Consider the following 22,800-nt stretch of genomic DNA (forward strand, 5'->3'; position numbering starts at 1 on the left):
GAACCGTGATCCTCGGATCTCAGACTCCTGAGTAGCTAGGCCACCTGTGCCTGGCTTCAGGCTCTTCTTTCAGAAAGGAAATTTCATGCTAATGTAGTGCCGTTGCATTTTTCCCCCAGCTTGGAAGCCTCTGTGGCCAGTTCATCAGCGGGGCCCTCAGAGCACTAACCCGGCTCTTTCACTTCTCATCCTGGGCAATGGCGCCTTTGACCCTCCCACCCACAAATGACAACATGGCTAGTGAGGCTGACAGTCTCTCTGTAATTGGAGGGATATAGGCTGCACACATTTGGCAGATTGAAAGTCACCAGCAGCCAAAGTTAGGGGTCACGGAGGCAGCTAAAGGGCTCAGAGACCCCTGCCTCACATGGTGAAGAGAGAAAGATGGTCAAGTTATAACCCAGATGGGGAAGTTGGTCCCTTGGGGCACTTTCGCTTCCTCTCCTCACTCACAAAGGCAGGGAGGGGCGTCATCATCCCTTGCTGAGGGTTTCTTTGGGGAGAGGTTGACCGGGGCTTATTAAAAAAATCTCCTGGTAGCAACAACCTCCCCCACTGGCCCCTAGCTGGCTTTTGCTCCCTTCTAGCCACTTCATGGTAGAGTCCAAATCCAGAACCATGTGGTTTTCATGGGCCTGAGGGTGTGAGGGGAGGACAAGATGGCCAGAGGCAAGAGTAGGGCTTCAGGGGCATTGGCCATTCTTAGCAGTTCCAGGAAAATGGCCTTTCTCCCAAGCACCCTGCACAGGCGCAGTGGCAACTGTGGCCACTTTCCCTCCCAGGAGGGTCCCAAACCCTCATGGAGTGCCTCAGAATGCAGTGGGCTCACGCGAGGAAGACCACAAAGATGATGAAGAAGACAATGAGGATGAGGAAGATTTTGACCATGAGCCACCGGTTGGAGGTGACTGACTGGAAGTACTTTAGGATCTCTGAGTGGGCGGCCTCCACATCCAGCTGGGCTCCAAGCACATTCTCGTCGATCCTGGGACAGGGCCAGGAACAGAAACAGAAGGGCACGGGTTAACACGAATGCTATAGAAATCTATTTGATATAGAGAGACGATCATAATAGGCAGTTTGTAAAAATATCAATCTATAATTTGATACCATATGTGTATGCTATCATTTTTGTGTTCATATATTTGTATATAAAAAGACTCCTGGGCCGGGTGCCGGTGGCACACACCTGTAATCCTAGCTACTCAGGAGACTGAGATCTGAAGATCACGGTTCAAAGCCAGCCCGGGCAGGAGAGACCGTGAGACTCCTATCTCCAATAAACCACTAGAAAACTGGAAGTGGCGCTGTAGCTCAAGTGGTAGAGCGCTGGCCTTGAGCTGAAGAGCTGAGGGACAGCGCCCAGGCCCAGAGTTCAAGCCCCACAACCGCCAAAAAAATAAAATAAAATAAATAAATAAAAATAAAAATACTCCTGAAGTTGGGTGCTGGTGGTTTATACCTGTAATCCTAGCTACTCAGGAGGCTGAGATCTGAGGATTGTGGTTTGAAGCCAGCCCCAGCAAGAAAGTCTGTAAGATGAGCTGGGAATGTGGCTTAGTGGTAAAGAATGCTTGGCTAGTATGCATGAAGTCCTAGGTTCAATTCTTCAGTACCACATAAGCAGAAAAAGCCAGCAGTGGTGCTGTGTGTGGTTCAAGTGGTAGAGCCTTGAGCACAGAGGCTCAGGGACAGAGCCTAGGCCCTGAGTTCAAGACCCAGACTGGCATGCATGCATGCACACACACAGAGAAGTTACAGTTGGGCACTGATGGCTCACACCTGTAATTCTCAGAAGGCAAAGATCTGAGGATTGCAGTTCAAAGCCAGCTAGGCAGAAAAGTCACTGAGACTGTCTCTAATTTGCCACTCCCAAACTGGAAGTGGCGCTATAGCTCAAAGTGATAAAGCCCTAGCCTTAAGCAAAAGAGCTCAAGGACAGCACCCAAAAATCCCCATGTCTGACCAAAAAAAAAACAAAAACAAAAACCAGAAAACAAAAAGTTGATTAAAAATATGCTCTAATAATAAACAACTTTCAGCTTTGTATAACCAATGTAAGCTAATAAAAAAAATGTCATATGCACCACATATAGATAGTGCTGGAGAACAGTGAAGTTTTCTTAGATATAATAATGCTGTAATTGCTGTTTAGAATGCTTTACTCTTAGCAGAGGCAGCTAAACACTGAGGGATAAAATGGTCATGTTTGTACCTACTTTTGGGAGGCTGGGAAAATATGATAAAATGTTAACAACTGATGACTAAGTGAAGGGATTATGGCTGCAAAAACTACCCTCCCGAGATGGGGAAAAAACCAGTTGTTTAAGGATACAGGTGGACCTGTTGCAACAATAAGAAGTACAAGTTGTCATGTCCAAAACGAGCTTTACAACGTTGGTGCGGGGGGGGGGGGGGGGGGGGGGGGGGGGGGGGAGGAAGGAGAAAGATTGGGATTAGGGGGGGAGGGGGGAGGCTGGGAAGGGATGTGAAGGGTAAACAAAGGAGGCGGCTGCAATGCTTGGTAAGAAATGTATGCATTATCCTGCCCATGTAACTGTAACTCCTCTGTACAGTATGTTCACAAATAAAATTAAATTAAATTTAAAAAAAAAACAACAACAAAAACTACCCTCCCAACTTTTGGGTAGTTTTTTTTGTCGATCATGAGGCTTAAACTCCGAACCTGGGCCCTGTCCCTGAGCTCTTCAGCTCAAGGCTACCACTCTAACACTTTGAGCCACAGCTCCACTCCCAGTTTTCTGAATGGTTTATTGAGTCTCTGGGAGTCTCATGGGCTGGCTTTGAACCACAATCCTCAGATCTCAGCTTCCTGAGTAGTTAGGATTACAGGCATGACCCACTGGCGGCCCCCCCCCCCCCTTCCACTTCTGGTTTTCGGTGGTTAATTGGAGATAAGAGTCTCACGAACTTTCTTGCCTGGGTTGGCTTCAAACTATGTCCATTACATCTTAGACTCCTGAGTAGCTAGGATTACAGCACCCAGCTTCCCTGCACTTCTTTTGTGCAAGACTAGCACTTTACCACTTGAGCCACAGCGCCACTATCAGCTTCTTCTGGTTATGCGGTACTGAGGAATTGAACCCAGGGCTTCATGAATACTAGGCAAGCACCCTTCCACTGAGCCATATTCCCAGCCCTAAACTATTTTTTTTTTTTTTTGACTGGTTGTGGGCCTTGAAATCTGGGCCTGGGCACTGTCCCTGAGCTCCTCAGCTAAAGGCTAGCTCTACCACCTGAGCCACAGTGCCACTTCCAGTTTTCTGGGTGTGAATTGGAGATAAGAATCTCATGGCGATTCCTGCCCAGGCTGGTTTTGAACCCTCATCCTCAGATCTCAGCCTTCTGAGTAGCCAGAGCCACTGGTGCCCAGCTCCATGAGACTCTTATCTCCAATTAACCATTGGTGGCTAAACCTAGCATCAGGAGTCTGAGATCTACAGATGGTGGTTCAAAGTCAGCCTGGGCAGTAAAATCCATGAGATTTTTTTTTTCTTTTTTTGTTGGTCATGGGGCTTGAACTCTGGGCCTGAGCACTGCCCCTCACTCAGCTCTTCAGCTCAAAGCTAGCACTCTACCACTTGAGTTGAGTTACAGCGCCACTTCTGGTTTTCTTCATAGACTTTCCTACCCGGGCTGGCTTTGAACTGCAATCCTCAGATCTCAGCCTGCTGGATAACTAGGATTGCAGGCATGAACCACCAGCACCCGGCTCATGAGAATCTTATCTCTGATAAATTCCTCAGCAAATACTGAAAGTAACACTGTGGCTCATGTGGTAGAATGCTAGCCTTGAGCATAAAAAGGCTGAGGGACAGTGCCTAGGCCCTGAGTTCAAACCCTAAGACCAGCAAAAAAAAGGAATCTAGACTTTTTTTGTAGGCACTGTCCCTGAGTTTTGCCCTCAAGGCTAGTACCTTACTACTCGAGCCACAGCTCCACTTTTGGCTTTTTGTTGGTTAATTGGAGATAACAGTCTCATGGACTTCACTGTCCAGGCTGGATTTGAGTTGTGATCCTCAGATCTTAGCCTCCTTAGTTGCTAGGATTACAAGTGTGAGCCATCAGTGCCCAGCTGAAGAATCTAGATATACAGACAGACAGACAGACAGACAGACACACACACACACACACACACACACACACACACACACACACACCCCTATACACATATAGTACACACTATATACTTATATCAGTATTATAATGTATACTTGTATACATATATTTTATGTAAATTATTTTATACAAACATTGTATGTAAATATGTATCTATTTACACATAACTTGATTATAAGTATGGGACTATTTGGAGAGAGAAGCCAGAGGGAGTAAAGAAAGAGAATAATGGATGATGAATTGTATCAAACTTACACTTTATGCATATATAAACTTAAAAACTTTTGTTTAAGGCAAGCCTAGGCTGAAAAGTTTGTGAGACTCATCTCCAGTTAACCACCAAAAAAGCCAAAAGTGGAGGTAGGCTCAAGTGCCAGAATACTGGCCTTGGGAACACAAAGTTCAACAGGACTGGCACACACACACACACACACACAAAAATTTGAGCCAGGCTCTGGTGGCTCATGCCTATGATCCTAGCTACTCAGGAGGCTGAGATCTGAGGATTGCAGTTCAAAGCCACTCTGGGCAGGAAAGTCCATGAAACTCTTATTTCCAATTAACTACCAGAAAACCAGAAGTGGCACTGTGGCCAAGTGGTAGAGCACTAGCCTTGAGCTGAAGAGCTGAGGGCCTGGGCACAGTCCCTCAGCTCTTCAGCTCAAGGATAGCATTCTACCACTTGAACCACAGCGCCACTTCTGGGTTTTTTCTTTTTGCTTATGTGGTGCTGAGAAATCGAACCCAGGGCCTCATGTATGCAAGGCAAATGCTCTACCACTGAGCCACCTTCCCAGCCCAAATAAATAAAATTTTGAGGGCTGAAGGCAAAGATCAAGTGGTTGGTCACCAGATACATAGGCATGAAGCTGAGTTCAAACCTCAGTAAGAACAACAAAAAATCACAATTCTCCAACCTCAGCCTTCTACAGGATTACAACAAGCTACTGAGCCTGTCTTACTTTTTTTTTTTTTTTGGTGCTTTCATTGGGGCTTAAACTCAGAAGGTGGGTACTATCCCTTAGTTTGTTCGCTCAAGGCTGGTGCTCTATCATTTTAGCCAGAGCTCCACCTCTAGCTTTTTGTTGGTTAATTGCTCAGGCTGACTTGAAACCAACATCCTCAGATTTCAACCTCCTTAGCCCTAGCTAGGATTACAGGAGGAAGTTGGCACCTGGCTTCTTTATTCTGAAGCAAAACTCCTGGAAGTAGTTATCCGTTCTTTTTCTTACTGCTCTCACACATACCTGTATTTCTTTTCCCTACTTCACTGTGTCCTTCCCCCCTCCTCCTCCCTTGCCTCTACCTCCGTGTGTCTGTGGTTCTGGGGATAGAACCCAGGGTCTCATGCATGTTAGTACACGATGACTGAGGTAGGTCTCCAAGCTCTCCCTCCACTAAGCCTGAATCTAGGTCACCTACAACCATCAATATTGCTGATCCAATGAGGACTACTCAGTCCTGGATGTCTGTTTCTAGTAATGAATGGCTGGGTAGCTCCCATTCAAGTAGCCATATCATAAGTAAATAAATAACACATCATAATCAGAATAACACAATTATCAAGTTCAACCTTGCTGAGACAAATGTCACTTTTCTTTGGAGACACAGAATCCAGACTCTCTATAATGCCATCAGTCATAACACATAAAGAATAGACCCAAATCAGTAGAAACACTAGCTGGCTGGCTTCGAACCCTAATCCTCAGATCTCAGCTCTTGAGTAGCAAGGATTACAAGCGGGAGCCATTAGTGTAAGGCACAAATTGTTTGTTTTTTTTTTTTGGGACCGGTCATGGGGCCTGAACTCTGGGCCTGGGCGCTGTCCCTCAGCTCTTCAGCTCAAGGCTAGCGCTCTACCACTTGAGCCACAGCGCCACTTCCGGCTTTTTTTTTCTTTTTTGCTTATGTGGTGCTGAGGAATCGAACCCAGGGCCTCAGGCATGCAAGGCAAGCACTCTACCACTGAGCCATCTTCCCAGCCCCTGTGTTTTTTTGTTTTTTTTTTTTTTAAATACTGGACCTTTTCTTTTTTTTGGATCCAGTCGTGGGGCCTGAACTCTGGGCCTGGGCGCTGTCCCTCAGCTCTTCAGCTCAAGGCTAGCCCTCTACCACTTGAGCCATAGTGCCACTTCTGGCTTTTTTCTTTTTGCTTATGTGGTGCTGAGGAATCGAACCCAGGGCCTCATGTATGCAAGGCAAGCACTCTACCACTAAGCCACCTTCCCAGCCCTTACTTTTTTTTTTTTGGTTGGTCCTGGGGCTTGAACTCTGGGCCTGGGTGCTGTCCTTGCACTCTTCAGCTCAAGGCGAGTACTCTACGGCTTGAACCTCAGCGCCACTTCCGGTTTTCTAGTGGCTTATTGGAGATAAGTCTCATGGACTTTCCTGCCCAGGCTGTCTTTGAATTGCGATCCTCAGATCTCAGCCTCCTGAGTAGCGAGGATTACAAAAGTAAGCCACCAGCGCCCAGCTTTTATTGTACTTTTGAGACAACGTTACTGTGTAGGCTAGGCTGGCCTGGAGCCCTCCATCCTCCTACCTCGGTTTCCTAGGTGTATGTGACACTACAGCATGCTTTGAATATTTACATAGTTTTCTCCCTCATCATCTTTCTCCCAATTTTGTGCCCTTTTTTCCACTGCTGCATATATCTCCATAACTGACTAGATAAACACTAAGTGCTACAGAAAAGGAGCCAATAAAATGCCTCTGTCAGTAGCAAGTGGCTCCAGAGAACAGAGGTTACGTTGGTGGGCCTCCATCTTCCTGTAGTACTCACTATCTCTTTTAGCCACACTGGGCTTGATCCTTGAATGGAGCAAGACAGATTCATCTTAAGGTCTTTGCTCCAGCTGTCCCCACTGTCTAAAGCATTTTCTCTCTTCTTTAGGTGACTGGATAAACTCCTGTTATTCAGCTGTTTAAGTATTTTTTTCTTCAGAGTAGTCTTCTCTGCTTTTCTCTCAATCTGATTAGCTACTCACATTTTTTCCTCACTTTATTTATTTTTCTGCCAGTACTCAGGGCCTGTGTGCTGTCCCTGAGCTTTCTGGCTCAAGGCTAGTACTCTAGCATTAGAGCCACAGTTCAACTTCTGGCTTTTTTGTGGTTAATTGGAGATAAAGAGTCTTTCCTGACTGGGATGGCTTTGAATCACTACCCTTAGATCTCAGCCTCCTGAGTAGCTAGGAATACAGGGTGAGCCACTCACACCTGACCCATTTTATTTCATTTATATTTTATTCTTTGTGTTTTATTTGTATTTTTTAACAGTCCTGGGCATAGAAACTATGGCCTTGAAAAAGCTAGACAAGTATTCCACTGAGAGATATACCCAGCTCTTTACTTATTTTCTGAGACAAAATCTTACTATGTTATTAAAGTTAGCCTCAAACTCCTAAGCTCAAGTAGTTCTCCTGCCTCAGCTTCCTGGGTAGCTGGAAATACAGGCACACACCACCATGCCAGGCTCTTAGTCACTTTTTTCTTTTCGGTCAGTTGTGGGGCCTGGACTCTGGGCCTGGGTGCTGTCCCTCAGCTCTTCAGCTCAAGGCTAGCGCTCTACCACTTGAGCCACAGTGCCACTTCTGGCTTTTTCTGCTTATGTGGTGCTGAGGAATCGAACTCAGGGCCTCATGCATACAAGGCAAGCGCTCTACCATTGAGCCACCTTCCCAGCCCAGTCACTTTTTTCTTAGCTCTCCTTCCCAGTGAGATACTAGGGATTGAGTTTAGGTTGAGACCCTAGATATGCTGGCAAGGTTCTACTGTACTAATCACTCTCAACTACTCAGTCATTTTCTTAACACATTGTCTTACTTAATTCTCTATATAGTTGTTTTATTAGGGCTTGGAATTTACTTAGTGTTCTTGGAACGGGTGCTAAATGGGTGGAAGCAAGATTCATTCTACTCTTCTGAAGACATCAAGCTGCCTGTCCTTGGCTTCTCTCAGTGGAGAGAGAGAGAAGGCATCTCACCTCTGAATGGTTTCCTCCTGTTCTTTAACCATGTGTGCCAACTGCTGAAAGATAGAGCCCAGCTCAACAATTGTAGATTCAATGTTCTGCATGGTATCTGCCCGACTTTGGATGTAGGAATCCTTCAGGAGAGGGAGAAAACACAAGTTCATCATGAGCTTCTTCAGGATAGGTAAGAGCCTGAGCTTTAAGACTCTCTCAGCTTGCAAGTCCACCATCGTACACCCCAAATACTCTAGGCAGAAGGGTGGGGAGACAACAGAGGAGCTCATCCTTCTCAGTTCAGAGCCTCCCTACCTGCTCGTCAATGAGCTGTAATTGCTGGCTGGTCCGAGAGTCCACCATGTCAATGGCCACATCCCTGGAGGCACAGGACTCAGCCCCCAAAACGGCAGGACCACCTCCTGAGGAAGAGAGAGGACATGCCACATCTTAAGGGTTAAAAGAATGGTCAAGCCAGTGCTGCTGGCTCATTCCTGTAATCCTAGCTACTCAGAAGGCTGAGATTTGAAGCCAGCCTGGGGCAAGAAAGTTCATGAGATTCTATCTCCAATTAAACACACACACACACACACACACACACACACACACACACACACACACGCACGCACACACGTGCGCGCGCACACACACACACACACACACACACACACACACGCGAGAAATAGAGCAGAGTGCAAGCCTTGAGCAAAAAACCTCATGGAGGGGCTGGGAAGGTGGCTCAGTGGTAGAGCGCTTGCCTTGCATGCATGAGGCCCTGTTCGATTCCTCAGCACCACATAAGCAAAAAGAAAAAAGCCGGAAGTGGCGCTATGGCTCAAGTGGTAGAGCGCTAGCCTTGAGCTGAAGAGCTGAGGGACAGTGCCCAGGCCCAGAGTTCAGGCCCCATGACCAGATCCCAAAAACAAAAAACAAAAAAACCCCTCAGGAACAGAGCCCGGACCATGATTTCAATACTAAGACTGGCGCATGTGTGCAACACCCCGCCCTTTGGCAAAAGAATCCTCGTAACCAGGTTTGACCTCTGACAGGTACTATCTATCAATTTCATGGGCCCTCCATTCCCTTACACCAAATCTGCCGTCAGAGGATGCCATCAGCTCCAGAAGTAAGCCTTAGCCACCACCTGCCCCTGTCTCCTGGGCCTCCCATACTGTCTGTGACTCACCTAAGTGGTTGGGGGCAAGGGGCAGGGCTGACACAGGTGCCCGTGAAAATTGCTCCCTCCGGCTCTTCTGCTGTTTCAGATTCTGGGGTTGGGGAAGAAATGCAAAGGTCCTGAGGCCTCTGGAAAGCAGATAGGTTAAGGAGATCCCTCTTATTGGCCCCATAAACCTATGAAACTTCCTCCTTTCCTCTTTCCTACTGCATACCCTCCCACACACCCCAATTCAATTCCCACCACCATCCACAGACTCCTCTTACCTCTGTCCTCACTTCTAAAACTGATTTGAAGTCGTTGGACATGGACGCCAGTTTTGACTAGAAGGAAAGGAGAAAAGGTCAAATATGACACGTAAGTCAGGAAACCCATGGCTCATACCTATAATCTCAGCTACTCAAGAAGCTGAGACCTGGAGCAAAAAGATCCAAGAGACTCTATCTTTGATTAAACAGTAAAGTGTTAGACTGGAAGCATAGTTCAAGTGGTAGAGGGCCAGCCATGAGTAAGAAATCAGAGCAAAACTAACAATGAGGTTCACCAGGCACAAGTGGCTCATCATCCTAGCTACTCAGGAGGCTGAGATCTGAGGATGGAGGTTTGAAGCTAGCCTGAGGAGGCAAGTCCATGAAACTCTTTTCTTTTTCCTTTTTGTCAGTCATGGGGCTTGAACTCTGGGCCTGGGCACTGTCCTTTAGCTATTAAGCTCAAGGTGAGGGCTCTACTACTTGAGCCACAATGCCACTTCTGGTTTTCTGGTGGTTTATTGGAGATAAGAGTCTCACGGAGTTTCTTGCCCAGGCTGGCTTTGAATGGTGATCCTCAGACCTCAGCCTCCTGAGTAGCTAGGATTACAGGTGTTCTTATCTTCAATTAAGAACCAAAATAGCCTGGAGTGGAGTTGTGGCTCAAGTGGTACAGCACTAGACTTGAGCACAAAAGCTCAGACTTTGAGGGGCTGGGAAGGTGGCTCAGTGGTAGAGCGCTTGCCTTGCATGCCTGAGGCCCTGGGTTCGATTCCTCAGCACCACATAAGCAAAAAGAAAAAAGCTGGAAGTGGGGCTGTGGCTCAAGTGGTAGAGCGCTAGCCTTGAGCTGAAGAGCTGAGGGACAGCGCCCAGGCCCAGAGTTCAGGCCCCACGACCGGACCCAAAAAAAAAAAAAAAAAAAAAAATTCAAGCCTCAGTACTGGCGTGCCCACCTGCACTCATGTGCGCGTGCGCACACACACGTATGCACACGCGCACACACACACACACTGCACTCATGTGCGCGTGCGCACACACACGTATGCGCGCACACACACACACACACACACACACACACACACACACACACACACACACCACACACCTGTGAAGTTCAAGCCTTTGTGCCAGCAAAAAAATAAAGGAAGCTGGGTGCTCTCAGGAGATTGAGATCTGAGGACCATGGTTCAAAGCCAGCCTTGGGCAGGAAAGTCCATGAAACTCTTATCTTCAATAAAAACCACCAGAAAACCAGAAGTGGTGTTATAGCTCAAGTGTTAGAGCACTTGCTTTGAGATGAAGAGCTGAGGGACAGTGCCTAGGCCCAGAGTTCAAGCCCCACGACCGACAGAAAAAGAAATAAAATAAAGGGGGGGGGTTGGGGGAGGAGAGGAAAGACATTTTGGCTATGCATGGTGGCATACACCTATAGTATTAATATCCAGGAAGTGTAGTATTAATATCCAGGAAGTGTGGAGGTAGGAGAACCAAAACTAGCCTGAGCTTCATAGGGAGACTCTGTCCAGCACTCAGGAGGCTGGGGACAGAGGATTGCAAGTTCCAGCCAATACGGCCTGGGCTACATTGTGAGACTTTGTCTTAAAAAAAAAAAATAGGGGCTGGGAAGGTGGCTCAGTGGTAGAGCGCTTGCCTTGCAATGCATGAGGCCCTGGGTTCGATTCCCCAGCACCACATAAGCAAAAAGAAAAAAGCCAGAAGTGGCGCTGTGGCTCAAGTGGTAGAGCGCTAGCCTTGAGCTGAAGAGCTGAGGGACAGCACTCAGGCCCAGAGTTCAGGCCCCACAACCGGACCCCCAAAAAAAAAAAAAAAAATAAATAAATAAATAAATAAATAAAAACAAGATAGGCACTAGTGGCTCACACCTGTAATACTAGCTACTCAGGGGCTGGGAAGGTGGCTCAGTGGTAGAGGCTTGCCTTGCACGCATGAGGCCCTGGGTTCCATTCCTCAGCACCACATAAGCAGAAAAAAGCCAGATGTGGCACTGTGGCTCAAGAGGTAGGACATTGGCCTTGAGCTGAAGAGCTGAGGAACTGCACCCAGGCCCAGAGTTCAGCCCCCATGACTGGAAAAACAAACAAACAAACAATACTAGCTACTCAGGAGGCTGAGATCCAAGTCAGCCCAGGCAAAAAAATCTGCGAGTCTTACCTATCTCCAATTAACCAACAAAAAGCTGGAAATGGAGCTGTGGCTCAAGTGGTAAGCACCAGCCTTGAGTGAAAAAGCTAAGGCATAGCACTTAGGGTCTGTGTTCAAGACCCAGGATGAGAACCAAAAAAAAAAAAAAAAAAAAAAAGAAAAAGAAAAAGAGAAAGAGGAAGGAAGGAAGAAAGGAAAGAAGGAAATGAACAGTGCCTAGACCATGAGTTCAAGCCCCAGGGCTGGCACAAAAAAAGAAAAAAAGCTGAGGGTATATGGCACATGGCCTAGAGTTCAAACTCTAATATCATTAAAGGAAAAAAAAATAAAAATAATTTGCTGGTAATGTGGGTGCATCTGTAATCCTAGCCACTCAGGAGGTGGAGACTAGATAGGTCTAGATAGGTCACAGTTCCTAGACAGCCTTGACAGCTAGCGAGACCATATCGTAAATGAGCTGCGTGTGTAGTGCACACATTGGTCATCCAAGCTTCAAGGAGGAAATAAACAGGAGTATCATGCTCTAGGACAGTCCATGCAAAAACATGGCAGAGTATCTGAGAAATACATAAAGTAAAATGAGATGAGAGGTGTGACTTAAGTTGCAGATTATCTGTCAAACAACTGAGCAGTTTTCAATCAGTTCAAACCCAAGGATCACTATAAAAATGAGTAAAACAATAATAGTACTTATTATCATTTAACATTTAAAAAATAAAAAACATACTTTGCTCCCTTCCTTTCCTCCATCCCCCAAATCCTACCTGCAAAGAGACCACAATGGTGTTGGAATGGGTCTGTAGATGCCGGCCACTCTGGCTGCCCTTGGCTCTTACGAAATCTTGAAGCTGAGCAATTTGTTTGTTGAGGCTATTGATGTCCTGGAAAAAAGAGCCCACAGAAACAGTATTAACCAAGGAGTCTTCAGCCAGTAGTCATCCTCCGGCAGGGAGAGCAAGATGAAAACTATTACCTACTACAGTGGGTAGTACTCACTGTAATCCTAGCTTATTTAGGAGATTGAGATCTGAGGATTCAAGTTCAAAGCCAACCCAGGGAGGAAAGTCAGGGAGACACTTAACCACAAAAAGCCAGAAGCAGAACTGAGTTCAAGCTCCAGTACCAGTTTAAAAACAAAAAAAGTTAGTATCCTAGACAGTCAGATGAGAAGGGCCTGCTAGGATTTTCCAAACTCTGGTGTTTGCTCTTACTCACTTCCACCAGAGAAGAGCCAGAAAAGTAAAAGTAAATGAATGACTTGTTACCCCCTCTACCTTTTTGCTCTATTGAACTCTGTTGAGGCCACAGAACCCTTTTAACAGTCAAAGACTTGGAGCAGACTAATCAAACCACTGTGCCTGGACAATCTCAGGAAAGAAGAGTGAAAGTAATCAATTTCCTAAAGACATCATCAACAAGCTTTTTTGGGGGGGGTGGGAAGAGGGGGATGAGGAAGTGGTGCCAGTCCTGGGTTTGATACATAGCCTGGAAACTGTCCTTGAGTTTTTCTTTCTTTTTCTCAAGGCTAGAGCTCTAACACTTGAGCCACAATTCTACTTCCAGCTTTTTGGTCATTAAGTGGATATAAGAGTCTCACAGAAACAAAAAAAAAAAAAGTCTGGGCACTGGTGGCTCACCCCTGTAATCCTAGATACTAAAGAAACTGAGATCTGAGGATTGCGGTTCAAAGCTAGCCTGGGCAGGAAAAGTCTGTGAGACTCTTAGCTCTAATAAACCACTAGAAAACCAGAAGTGGCTCATGTGGCAGAGTGCTAGCCTTGAGCTGAAGAGCTGAGGGACAGCGCCCAAGCCCAGAGTTCAAGCCCCACAATCGCCAAAAAAAATATAAAGAATTCTTTGTATAAAAATCATTTTGTGCTGGGTGCCAGTGGCTCGCGCCTGTAATTCTAGCTACTCAGGAGGCTGAGATCAGAGGATTGAGGTTCAAAGCCATCCCGGGCAGGAAAGTCCGTGAAAGTCCGTGAAACTCTTATCTCCAATAAACCACCAGAAAACTGGAAGTGGCACTGTAGCTCAAGTGGTAGTGCGCTAGCATTGAGCTGAAGAGTTGAAGGACAGTGCTCAGGCAGAGTTCAAGGCCCACGACCAACACACAATAAACAATAAAAAATAAATCATTTTGTTACCAGGTGCCAGAGGCTCATGCTTGTAGTCTTAGCTACTTAGGAGACTGAATTCTAAGGATCTTGGTTCAAAGTTAGCCCAGGCAAGAAAGTCTGCGAATTTTTTTTTTTTTTTTTGTCGGTCATAGGGCTTGAACTCTGGGCCTCGGCACTGTCCCTCAGCTCTTCAGCTCAAGGCTACTTCTCTACCCCACAGTGCCACTTCCAGTTTTCCAGTGGTTTATTGGAAATAAGAGTCTCATGGACTTTCCTGCCTGGGCTGGCTTTGAACCTCAATTCTCAGATCTCAGCTTCCTGAGTAGCTAGGATTATAGGTGTGAGCCACCAGCACCAGGCTACAAAGAATTCTATTATGACTAAAGAGTAATTTCTTACTCAAGGTCACACATAGTACTTCACCAGCACAGTCAAGCTTTCTACACCAGACCAGTATGTCATCTGGTCCCTAATTCAGTCTGCCAAGGGACAAATAAGACAAGGAAGAGGAAGGAGGTGGCTAAGGAGGTGGCATAAAAAGCCTATCCCAGAACCAGGAAGGGACCAGAAGAGGAGGCATCAAGAATTAGGAGTAGAGGCTGGGAAGGTGGCTCAGTGGTAGAGTGGTTGACTTGCATGCATGAGGCCCTGGGTTAGATTCCTCAGCACGACATAAGCAGAAAAAGCCAGAAGTGGGGCTGTGGCTCAAGTGGTAGAGAGGGCTAGCCTTGAGCTGAAGAGCTGAGGGACAGTGCCCAGGTCCTGAGTTCAAGCCTCAGGACTTGCAAAAAAAAAAAAAAAAAAAAAGAATTTGGAATGTGGAAGAGGGCAAATAATAAGAAATAAAGGGAGTGAATTTTAGCACATAATTTTGCATGTATGGAAATATTAGAAAACCCTTTTGTATAAGCAATATACACTAATAAAAAACAATTTGAAAAAAAAAAAAAAAAAAGCCAGGTGCCAGTGGTTCATACCTGTAATCCTAGCTACTCAGAAGGCTGAAATCTTGAGGATCCTGATTTGAAATCAGCCCAGGCAGGAAAATCTTTTTTTTTTTTTTTTTTGGGGTCAGGTCATGGGGCCTGAACTCTGGGCTTGGGCGCTGTTCCTCAGCTCTTCAGCTCAAGGCAAGCGCTCTATCACTGAGCCACCTTCCCAGCCCCAGGCAGGAAAATCTTTAAGACTCTTATTTCCAATTAATCACCAGAAAGGCAGAAGTGGAACTGTGGCACCAGCCTAGAGCATAAAAGCTAAAAAATAGCACCCTGAGTTCAAGCCTCACTACTGGCACAAAAATAAATAAATAACATTCAGATCTGTCTGAATCTGTGGGCCAGCTATTTAACAAAGCCAAGCAACAAAACCACAATAGATAATAGAACTCTATTTTTCCAGCACAGCATCTCTTGAATGGGTCTGCCACTTTGGCCTCTGTCATCATCTTTGTACTAAGCAGTAGCAGCTTCCTCCCGAAACTGGGTAGACTGAATGTGTTGCCCAAAATACTTAGGATAATACTGAACTCATTAGCCAGGTCCACAATGCGCTTCATGCCCAGAGAGTAACTTACATTGCAAGCTTCCTGCCAATCATTCATTAATTTAATTCACCAATAGCCAAGTGCCAGACAATGTTATACTTAGGATACATTTATTTATTTATTTATTTTTTGTTGGTTGTGGGGAGCTTGAACTCAGGGCCTAGGCACTGTCCCTGAGTTCTTTTGCTCAAGGCTAGTGTTCTACCACTGGTACTACTGCACCACTTTCCGTTTTTGAGTGGTTAATTGGAGAGAATTCTCTCCTGTGCACTTTTCTGCCTGGGCTGGCTTTGAACCACGACCCTGAGATTTCAGTAGCTAGGATTACAGGTGAGAACCACCTGTGCTTGGTTTAGGATAGATTTATGAAGATATAGGAGAAAACAAACAAACAAACATCTTGAAGCCAGGCACCAGTGGCTCATACCTGGAATCCTAACTACTGGGGAAGCTGAGATCTGAGGATCAAAATTCAATGCCAGGGGCTGGGAAGGTGGCTCAGTGGTAGAGCGCTTGCCTTGCATGCCTGAGGCCCTGGGTTCAATTCCTCAGCACCACATAAGCAAAAAGAAAAAAGCCAGAAGTGGCGCTGTGGCTCAAGTGGTAGAGCGCTAGCCTTGAGCTGAAGAGCTGAGGAACAGCATCCAGGCCCAGAGCCCCATGACCGGACCCAAAAAAAAAAAAAAAAAAATTAATGCCAGCCCAGACAGGAAAGTATGTGAGACTCTTATCTCCAATTAACCACCAGAAAATTGGAAGTAGTGGCTTACGTGGTAGAGCACTAGCCTTGAGTGGAGCTGAGGAACAGAGTCCAGGCCCATAGTTCAAGCCCCATGACCGACAAAAAAAAACAAACAAACATCTTGGCCAGGTACAGTGGTAGACATGTGTAATCTAGCACCAAGAGGACTGAGACAGGAGAACTGTGACTTCTAGAGCATTGCGGGCTGCCAGAGGCTCTTGTGGTAGTGTTCATCTCTTTTGATTTGAGGGGAGGGATGAGAAGGAACACATAGAAATAACAAACATAAATAAACTAATTATAGAGAATGTTATAAAGTTCAAATGCTACACAAAAATAGAACAGAATAAGGAAGATCAAAGTTTGGGTGATAAGAGTATTAAACATCATGAGCAGGGTAAGCTGCCCTGAGCAGGTGATATCTGAGCAAACAGGCACATTTTCCCTTTTACAAGTCATCTTTACAGTTCCTCTGCCTGGAATGCTCTTCCGCTGCTCCTAAACAAGATATGAATCTAGCTTAGATTTTATTCCCTTCAGAGTGTGTGTGTGTGTGTGTGTGTGTGTGTGTGTGTCTCTCTCTCTCTCTCTCTCTCTCTCTCTCTCTCTTCTGGGACTTAAACTCAGGGTCTAGGTGCTGTCCCTGAGCTTTTGTGTTCAAGGCTAGTGCTGTACTACTTGAACCACATTTCCACTTCCAGCCTTTTGGTGGCTAATTGTAGATAAGAGTCTCAGGAGGGCTGGGAAGGTTGGCTCTGGGTGAGTGCTTGCCTGGTATGCATGAGGCCCTGGGTTCGATTGCTTAGCACCAGAAGTGGCGCTGTGGCTCAAGTGGTAGAGCGCTAGCCTTGAGCAAAAGCAGCTCAGGGACAGTGCCCAGGCCCTGAGTTCAAGCCCCAGGACCGGCAAAAAAAAAAGTCTCAGGGACTTTACTACCTGGACTGGCTTTGAACCATGATCCTCAGAATCCAGCCTTCTGAGTAGCTAGGATTATAGGCGTAAGCCACCAGGGCTCGGCCTATTCATCTTTTCTATACCACTCACTTCCTAGTAACTGCTAAGTATGGGCTTGTGGCATCAGATGTCTCTTCCAGAAAAGAAGCCCTTGAAAGGCAAGAAAGAATCTTGCCGCATGTTTGTATCAACAGCACCCCAGGCAGGGCTTTGTATATGATAGATAATCAGACTTGGACATTTGGGGATATGTCTAGACACTTGCTCTAGAACTCCAAACAAAATGATGGACATAGCAGGGATCTAGGGGCTGATGGCTATAATACTAGCTACTTGAGAAGCTGAGATCTGACAATTATGGTTCGAGGCTAACTTGGGAAGACAAATCCAAGAACCTTGAGCCTCAAGTCTCTGCCTCCTGAGTAGCTACAATTACAGACAGACATGAGGCACCAGCACTGGGCCAAATCTGAGAGACACTTATTTCTAATTAACCAACAAAAAGAATGGAAACATGGCTTACGTGGCAGAGTCTAAGCCTTGAATGCAGAAGCTAAATAAAATCTTGGTATTTCCTGGCAGGTAACAGCTCACCTGTTTGATGATATATGTTAGCTCCTCAATTTCTACTGCTTTATCATCAAAGAGGGACTTGCGCTTTGCCACTGTGAAGACAAATAAGAAGTTATAACAGGCTGGGCACTGGTGGCTCACTCCTGTAATCCTAGCTACTCAGGAGGCTGAGATCTGAGGATCAGGATTCAAAGCCAGCCTAGGCAGAAAAGTCCGTGAGACTCTCATCTACAATAAACCACTCAGAAAACCAGAAGTGGCGCCGTGGCTCAAGTGGTAGAGTCCTAGCCTGGAACTGAAGAGCTCAGTGATAGTGCCCAGGCCCAGAGTTCAAGCCCCACAACCAACCCCCGCCCCCCCAATTAAAAAAAAAAAGTTATAACAGGTTAAAGGCATTCCTCAAGGAGCTATGGGTGTAGCTCAGGGGTAGAGCACTTGCCTAGTATGTCCAAGGCCCTGGGTTCCATCCCTGGCATCTCTTACATCCCCCAAAAGTTGAAGCTCAAGAAATGCATGTTCCTCAGTCCTCTGTTTCACTGCTATATGAGAGAGAAATCCCAAGAACACTCACAGATTGTCAGCTTCTCCAGCTTGGCAAACGTATTGCTGAGGTCCTTCCCAATGCGCCTGCAAACAATTAGAGAACACTGGAAAAGGGAAGAAGAAGGACTGTTCCCACATTAGCTCTAATACCACCAATCTCAGCCTTCATAACCAAGTCACCAGGGCTGGGAATGTGGCCTAATGGTAGAGTGCTTGCCTAGCATGTATGAAGCTCTTGGTTTGATTCCCCAGTACCACATACACTGAAAAAGCTGGAAGTGGCACTATGGCTCAAGTGGTAGAATACTAGCCTTGAGCTAAAGAGCTTAGGAACAGCACCCAGACCCAGAGTTCAAGCCCCATGACCAACAAAAATAAAATAATAAAAAAAATAATCAAGCCACCAGAGGCAAGCCTACTTCTCTTTGGACACTCATTGTATATCACATCACAAAGCTCTCCAACTCACTTGGCCATGAGAGTAAATTCACTGCGCTGTCGGGCAGCACGAAGAGCAGGCTTATTAGTCTGGATTCCATTCTGAAAAGTAATACCAAGAAGTCATGATTTGAGCTCCCCCTACAATCATTTCCATCTTTGTTGCTTCTCATCTGTCCATAAAACTTTCTTTCTCTGTACTGGTGACAAACTGACAGGCATCAGGCAATTTAAATTTATCAGTAACTTGTAGCCAAGTAGAAAACTAGAGCTAGGTTCAAACCTTGACTCCAACACTTTAGAAACTGGAGGAACTGAGCGAGTTGAACTATTTTGAAATTTTTTAAATTTTTGGTTGGTTGTGAGGCTCAGGGCTTGAGTGCTGCCCCTGAGCATTTGTACTCAAAGCTAGTGCTTCACCACTTTGAGCTACAGTACCACTTTTGGTTTTCTGGTGGTTAACAGGAGGTAAGAGACTCACAGATTTTCCTGCCTGGGATAACTCTGGGATTATAGGTTGGAGCCACTGGGACCTGACTATTTTTTTTTTTTTTGGCTGTGGAGCTTGAACTCAGGACCTGGTCACTGTCTCTGAGCTTTTGTGCTCAAGGCTTGCACTCTACCACTTTGAGCAACAATGCCTCTTCCAGTTTTCTGGTGGTTAACAGGGGATAAGTATCACAAACTCTCCTGTCCTGGCTGTCTTTGAACTGTGATCTTCAGAGCTCAGCCTCCTGAGTATCTAGAATTACAGGAGTGAGCCACCGGCACCTGGTCATCATTTTGAATTTCATAAGCTCTTTTATAAACTAAAGACAATCCTCTCACCAAAACTTGCTATCACTATGGCTTCATAGAAGAGAAAAGAGTGAGCCTGATCAAGATGCACTATGTATATATGGACATATCAAAATGAAATCCCCTTGTACAACAAATTGATCCTAGCCGGGCGCTGGTGGCTCACACCTGTAATCCTAGCTACTCAGGAGGCTGAGATCTGAGGATCACGGCTCAAAGCCAGCCCGGGCAGGAGAGACCGTGAAACTCTTATCTCCAATAAACCACCAGAAAACCGGAAGTGGCGCTGTAGCTCAAGTGGTAGAGTGCTTGCCTTGAGCTGAAGAGCTGAGGGACAGCGCCCAGGCCCAGAGTTCAAGCCCCACGACCGACAAAAAAAACAAAAAAACAAAAATAAAAATTGATCCTAGTAAAAATATTTTTAGCTGGCAAAATGAAATCCCCTTGTACAACAAATTGATCCTAATAAAAAATATTTTTAGCTGGGCACCAGTGGCTCAGTCCTATAATCCTAGCTACTCAGAAGACTGAGATCTGAGGATTGTGGTTCAACACCAGCCCAGGCAGGAAAGCCTGTGAGACTCTAATCTCTAATTAACCACCAGTAAAACAAAGTGGTGCTGTGGCTCAACTGGTAGAGCAATAGCCTTGAGCTAAAGAGCTGAGGACAGTGACCAGACCCAGAGTTCAAGCCCCATGACTGGCAAAAGAAAAAGCCAGCCTAGACAGGAAAATCTGTTGAGACTCTTATGTCTAATTAACCACTAAAAACCTGAAAGTGGAGCAGTGGCTCAAGTGGTATGTTAGCCTTGAGCAAAAAAGCTCAGGGAGAGTGCCTAGATCCTGAGTTTAAACCCCAGCCCCAGGACTGCATTTAAAAAAAAAGGAGAAGTAGTCAAAGTTTTTTTATTAGAAAGTTACTAATCCACCTATTCTTCATCTGTCCCATACTCTATTGTAAGTATAGAAAAACTGAGGTTCAACTAGCTTCATTGTTGTCACAGAGAAAACTTGTGGTGGGACTAGAATTTAAGGTGTCTATCTTTCAGCTGAAGGCTACAGAAGTTGTTTTTTTTTTTGTTGGTCGTGGGGCTTGAACTCTGGGCCTGGGCGCTGTCCCTCAGCTCTTCAGCTCAAGGCAAGCACTCTACCACTTGAGCTACAGCGCCACTTCCGGTTTTCTGGTGGTTTATTGGAGATAAGAGTCTCACAGTCTCTCCTGCCAGGGCTGGCTTTGAACCACGATCCTCAGATCTCAGCCTCCTGAGTAGCTAGGATTACAGGCATGAACCACCAGCGCCCGGCTCAGAAGTTGTTTCTTATACAATCTAAATACCTTATAAACAAACATTGCTGGCCTTAAAACATTCCTACAAGAATAGCAATCCAAGGGCTGAGCACTGGTTGCTCACTCCTGAAATCCTAGCTACTTGGGAGGCTGAGATCTGAGGATGGCTGTCAAAGCCAGGAGGGATGAGAAAGTCCATAAAACTCTTACCTCCAATTAACCACCAGAAAACCGAAAGTGGAGCTGTGCTTCAAAGTGATAGAGAGCTAGCCTTGAGCAAAAAAGCTCAGGGACAGTGCCCAGACCCTGAGGTTCAAGCCCATGAATAGAAATCTGATGGGTGGTGGCAGCTCATATAGCTACTTAGGAGGATGAGATCAGAGGATCACAGTTGGAAGCCAGCTCAAGCAAAAAAGTGTGAGATTCTCATCTCCAATTAACCACTAAAGAGCTTGAAAGAGAAGCTGTGCTTCTAGTGGTAGAGCATCAGTCTTGAGTGAAAAAGCTAAGGGAGAATGCCAGGCTCCAAATTCAAGTCAGAGTATCCATGTACACAGCATACCTGAGTGTAAGGCATACATACACAAAATAGCAATCCTACTCTCTGGGGAATCGCGCGCACGGGCTAGGACTTTGCCTCCTAGCAAGCTCATTCATTCTCTGTGACTTAGTAGGTCCTACTAAGCTCTTCATCAAGTTCATCTAAACTACCAGCTGTCCATCAAGTTTCCCCAGAGATTACTTCATTTAGCAGTACTCGGTCACAACTCTGCCCAGACTCAAGCTTTTCCCACTCCAAGTGGTCCTTACCTGACGGCTTTGCAGGGACTTGCAGGCAGACAGGAACTCCTGGGTCCGATCCCGGCAGGACATGGTGTCGGGAGGGGGAGGGATCAGGACCACTGGAGGGGGCAGAGGGGTGATGTCGCCGCTGCTACTGCCAGCAGTTGCAGGCAGGACCTGTGTCTTTGAGAGACCCAGGTAGACACCCTGATCCGTGTTCTTAGACCCGTAGCGTTTCCGCGGGATCATTGAGTCGCATAACCTCGCACTGTGGTGGAGGGGAGAGTGTCATTCCCCAGGTGGCCTCCTTCCCGACAAATTCCCTCCTCAACCATCAAGTCCTTGGGCCCTTCTTGCACTCAACAGACTTTGGCGCCCAAGGCAACTAGCAGATCCTGAGTGCCGTTCGCCGCAGGAAGGGGCCGATTTCTTCCGGGCCCAACGAGAAGTCTCCTCAGACTTTTCTTCCAAGTTGGCTCTGGCGGCCAAATCGTGGGCCGGTGGGCCCTGAAGTCAAGCAGAACCAGAACGAGGTTCCGGGGCCCGGAAGCTCCAGCTCGCCCTAACTAACTGTCCCAGACCCTAACCGTGCCCTCTTCCTACCCGTAATTTCCTTCAAGCCCTCACAGAGAAACCGTGACGAACATCCCGGGTGGGGAAGATACTTCGGTGGGCGGAGGGGGAAAAACCTCTAAGGTGTTTATTTGAAACAGGAAGTCCCGCCCAGCCAAAGTTCTGACTTCTGGAAGACGGGCACCACTGATTAGCTAGCGGCGATGTCTGTCTCAACATGGGCTTTCCTGATTGGATGGCGCGGTATTCGCTCACCCGGAGCCGGAGGGGCAGGACTTGCCTCCTCACCCCTGTTCCCTTCCCCTCCCCCGCCCGTCGCCGCCCGTGAACATCCTGACACGACGGCCGGGCGCCACTCTTACAGCGGATCCTACCTCCTCTCTGTCGCCTATCGCTGCGCCACAGCCACAATCTCCAAAGCTGTCACCGCCTCCTCCCTAGAGGCTTAAAGTCGCCGAAACCCGAGTGAGACCCTGAGCCGCCACGTCACCTACACGTAACCCCACCCCCGTGACGCGTTGGCTGCGCCACGCCTTTTCTAGCTCAGGGACCCAAGACACGCCCCCTCCCCCAACGTCAGCGCGATTCCACCTTTCTATTGGCTAAGATACCGCTGTGACCCCGCCCCCGAGGAGCCGACCCGGGCCTGGGACGGAGCAAGCCTCAGAGGAGGAGCCTTAAAGAGCCCGTGGCGCCTGGGCCGGCTGGGCCAGCGGCATTGAGTGCTGAGGACAAACCCACATTAGAAAT

General features: G+C 46.8%; 1 protein-coding gene across 4 annotated transcripts; it reads right to left on the reverse strand.

Moving 5' to 3' along the window:
• Nucleotides 1-241: 241 nt before the first annotated feature.
• On the reverse strand, nucleotides 242-22,561 carry Stx5 (syntaxin 5). 4 transcript variants are annotated; one of them, XM_042676340.1, is made up of 11 exons: nucleotides 22,443-22,561; nucleotides 21,505-21,745; nucleotides 18,640-18,710; nucleotides 18,199-18,254; nucleotides 17,649-17,719; nucleotides 12,460-12,576; nucleotides 9,548-9,604; nucleotides 9,291-9,372; nucleotides 8,420-8,526; nucleotides 8,123-8,244; nucleotides 242-985 (listed from the first exon to the last, which is right to left on the reverse strand). In XM_042676340.1, exons 2-11 carry the CDS (start codon nucleotides 21,724-21,726, stop codon nucleotides 826-828), a joined length of 1,065 nt encoding a protein of 354 aa, XP_042532274.1. In that variant the 5' UTR covers nucleotides 21,727-21,745; nucleotides 22,443-22,561; the 3' UTR covers nucleotides 242-825. The 4 variants fall into 4 exon arrangements, with proteins under 4 accessions (XP_042532274.1, XP_042532272.1, XP_042532273.1 ...); XM_042676338.1 differs by having other exon boundaries at nucleotides 22,425-22,561; XM_042676339.1 differs by lacking the exon at nucleotides 22,443-22,561 and adding an exon at nucleotides 22,081-22,261.
• Between the last annotated feature and the right edge of the window lie 239 nt (nucleotides 22,562-22,800).

This window comes from Dipodomys spectabilis, unplaced genomic scaffold, assembly GCF_019054845.1.
Source record: "Dipodomys spectabilis isolate Male_0828 unplaced genomic scaffold, ASM1905484v1 ptg000030l, whole genome shotgun sequence".
NCBI classification, from domain to species: domain Eukaryota; kingdom Metazoa; phylum Chordata; class Mammalia; order Rodentia; family Heteromyidae; genus Dipodomys; species Dipodomys spectabilis.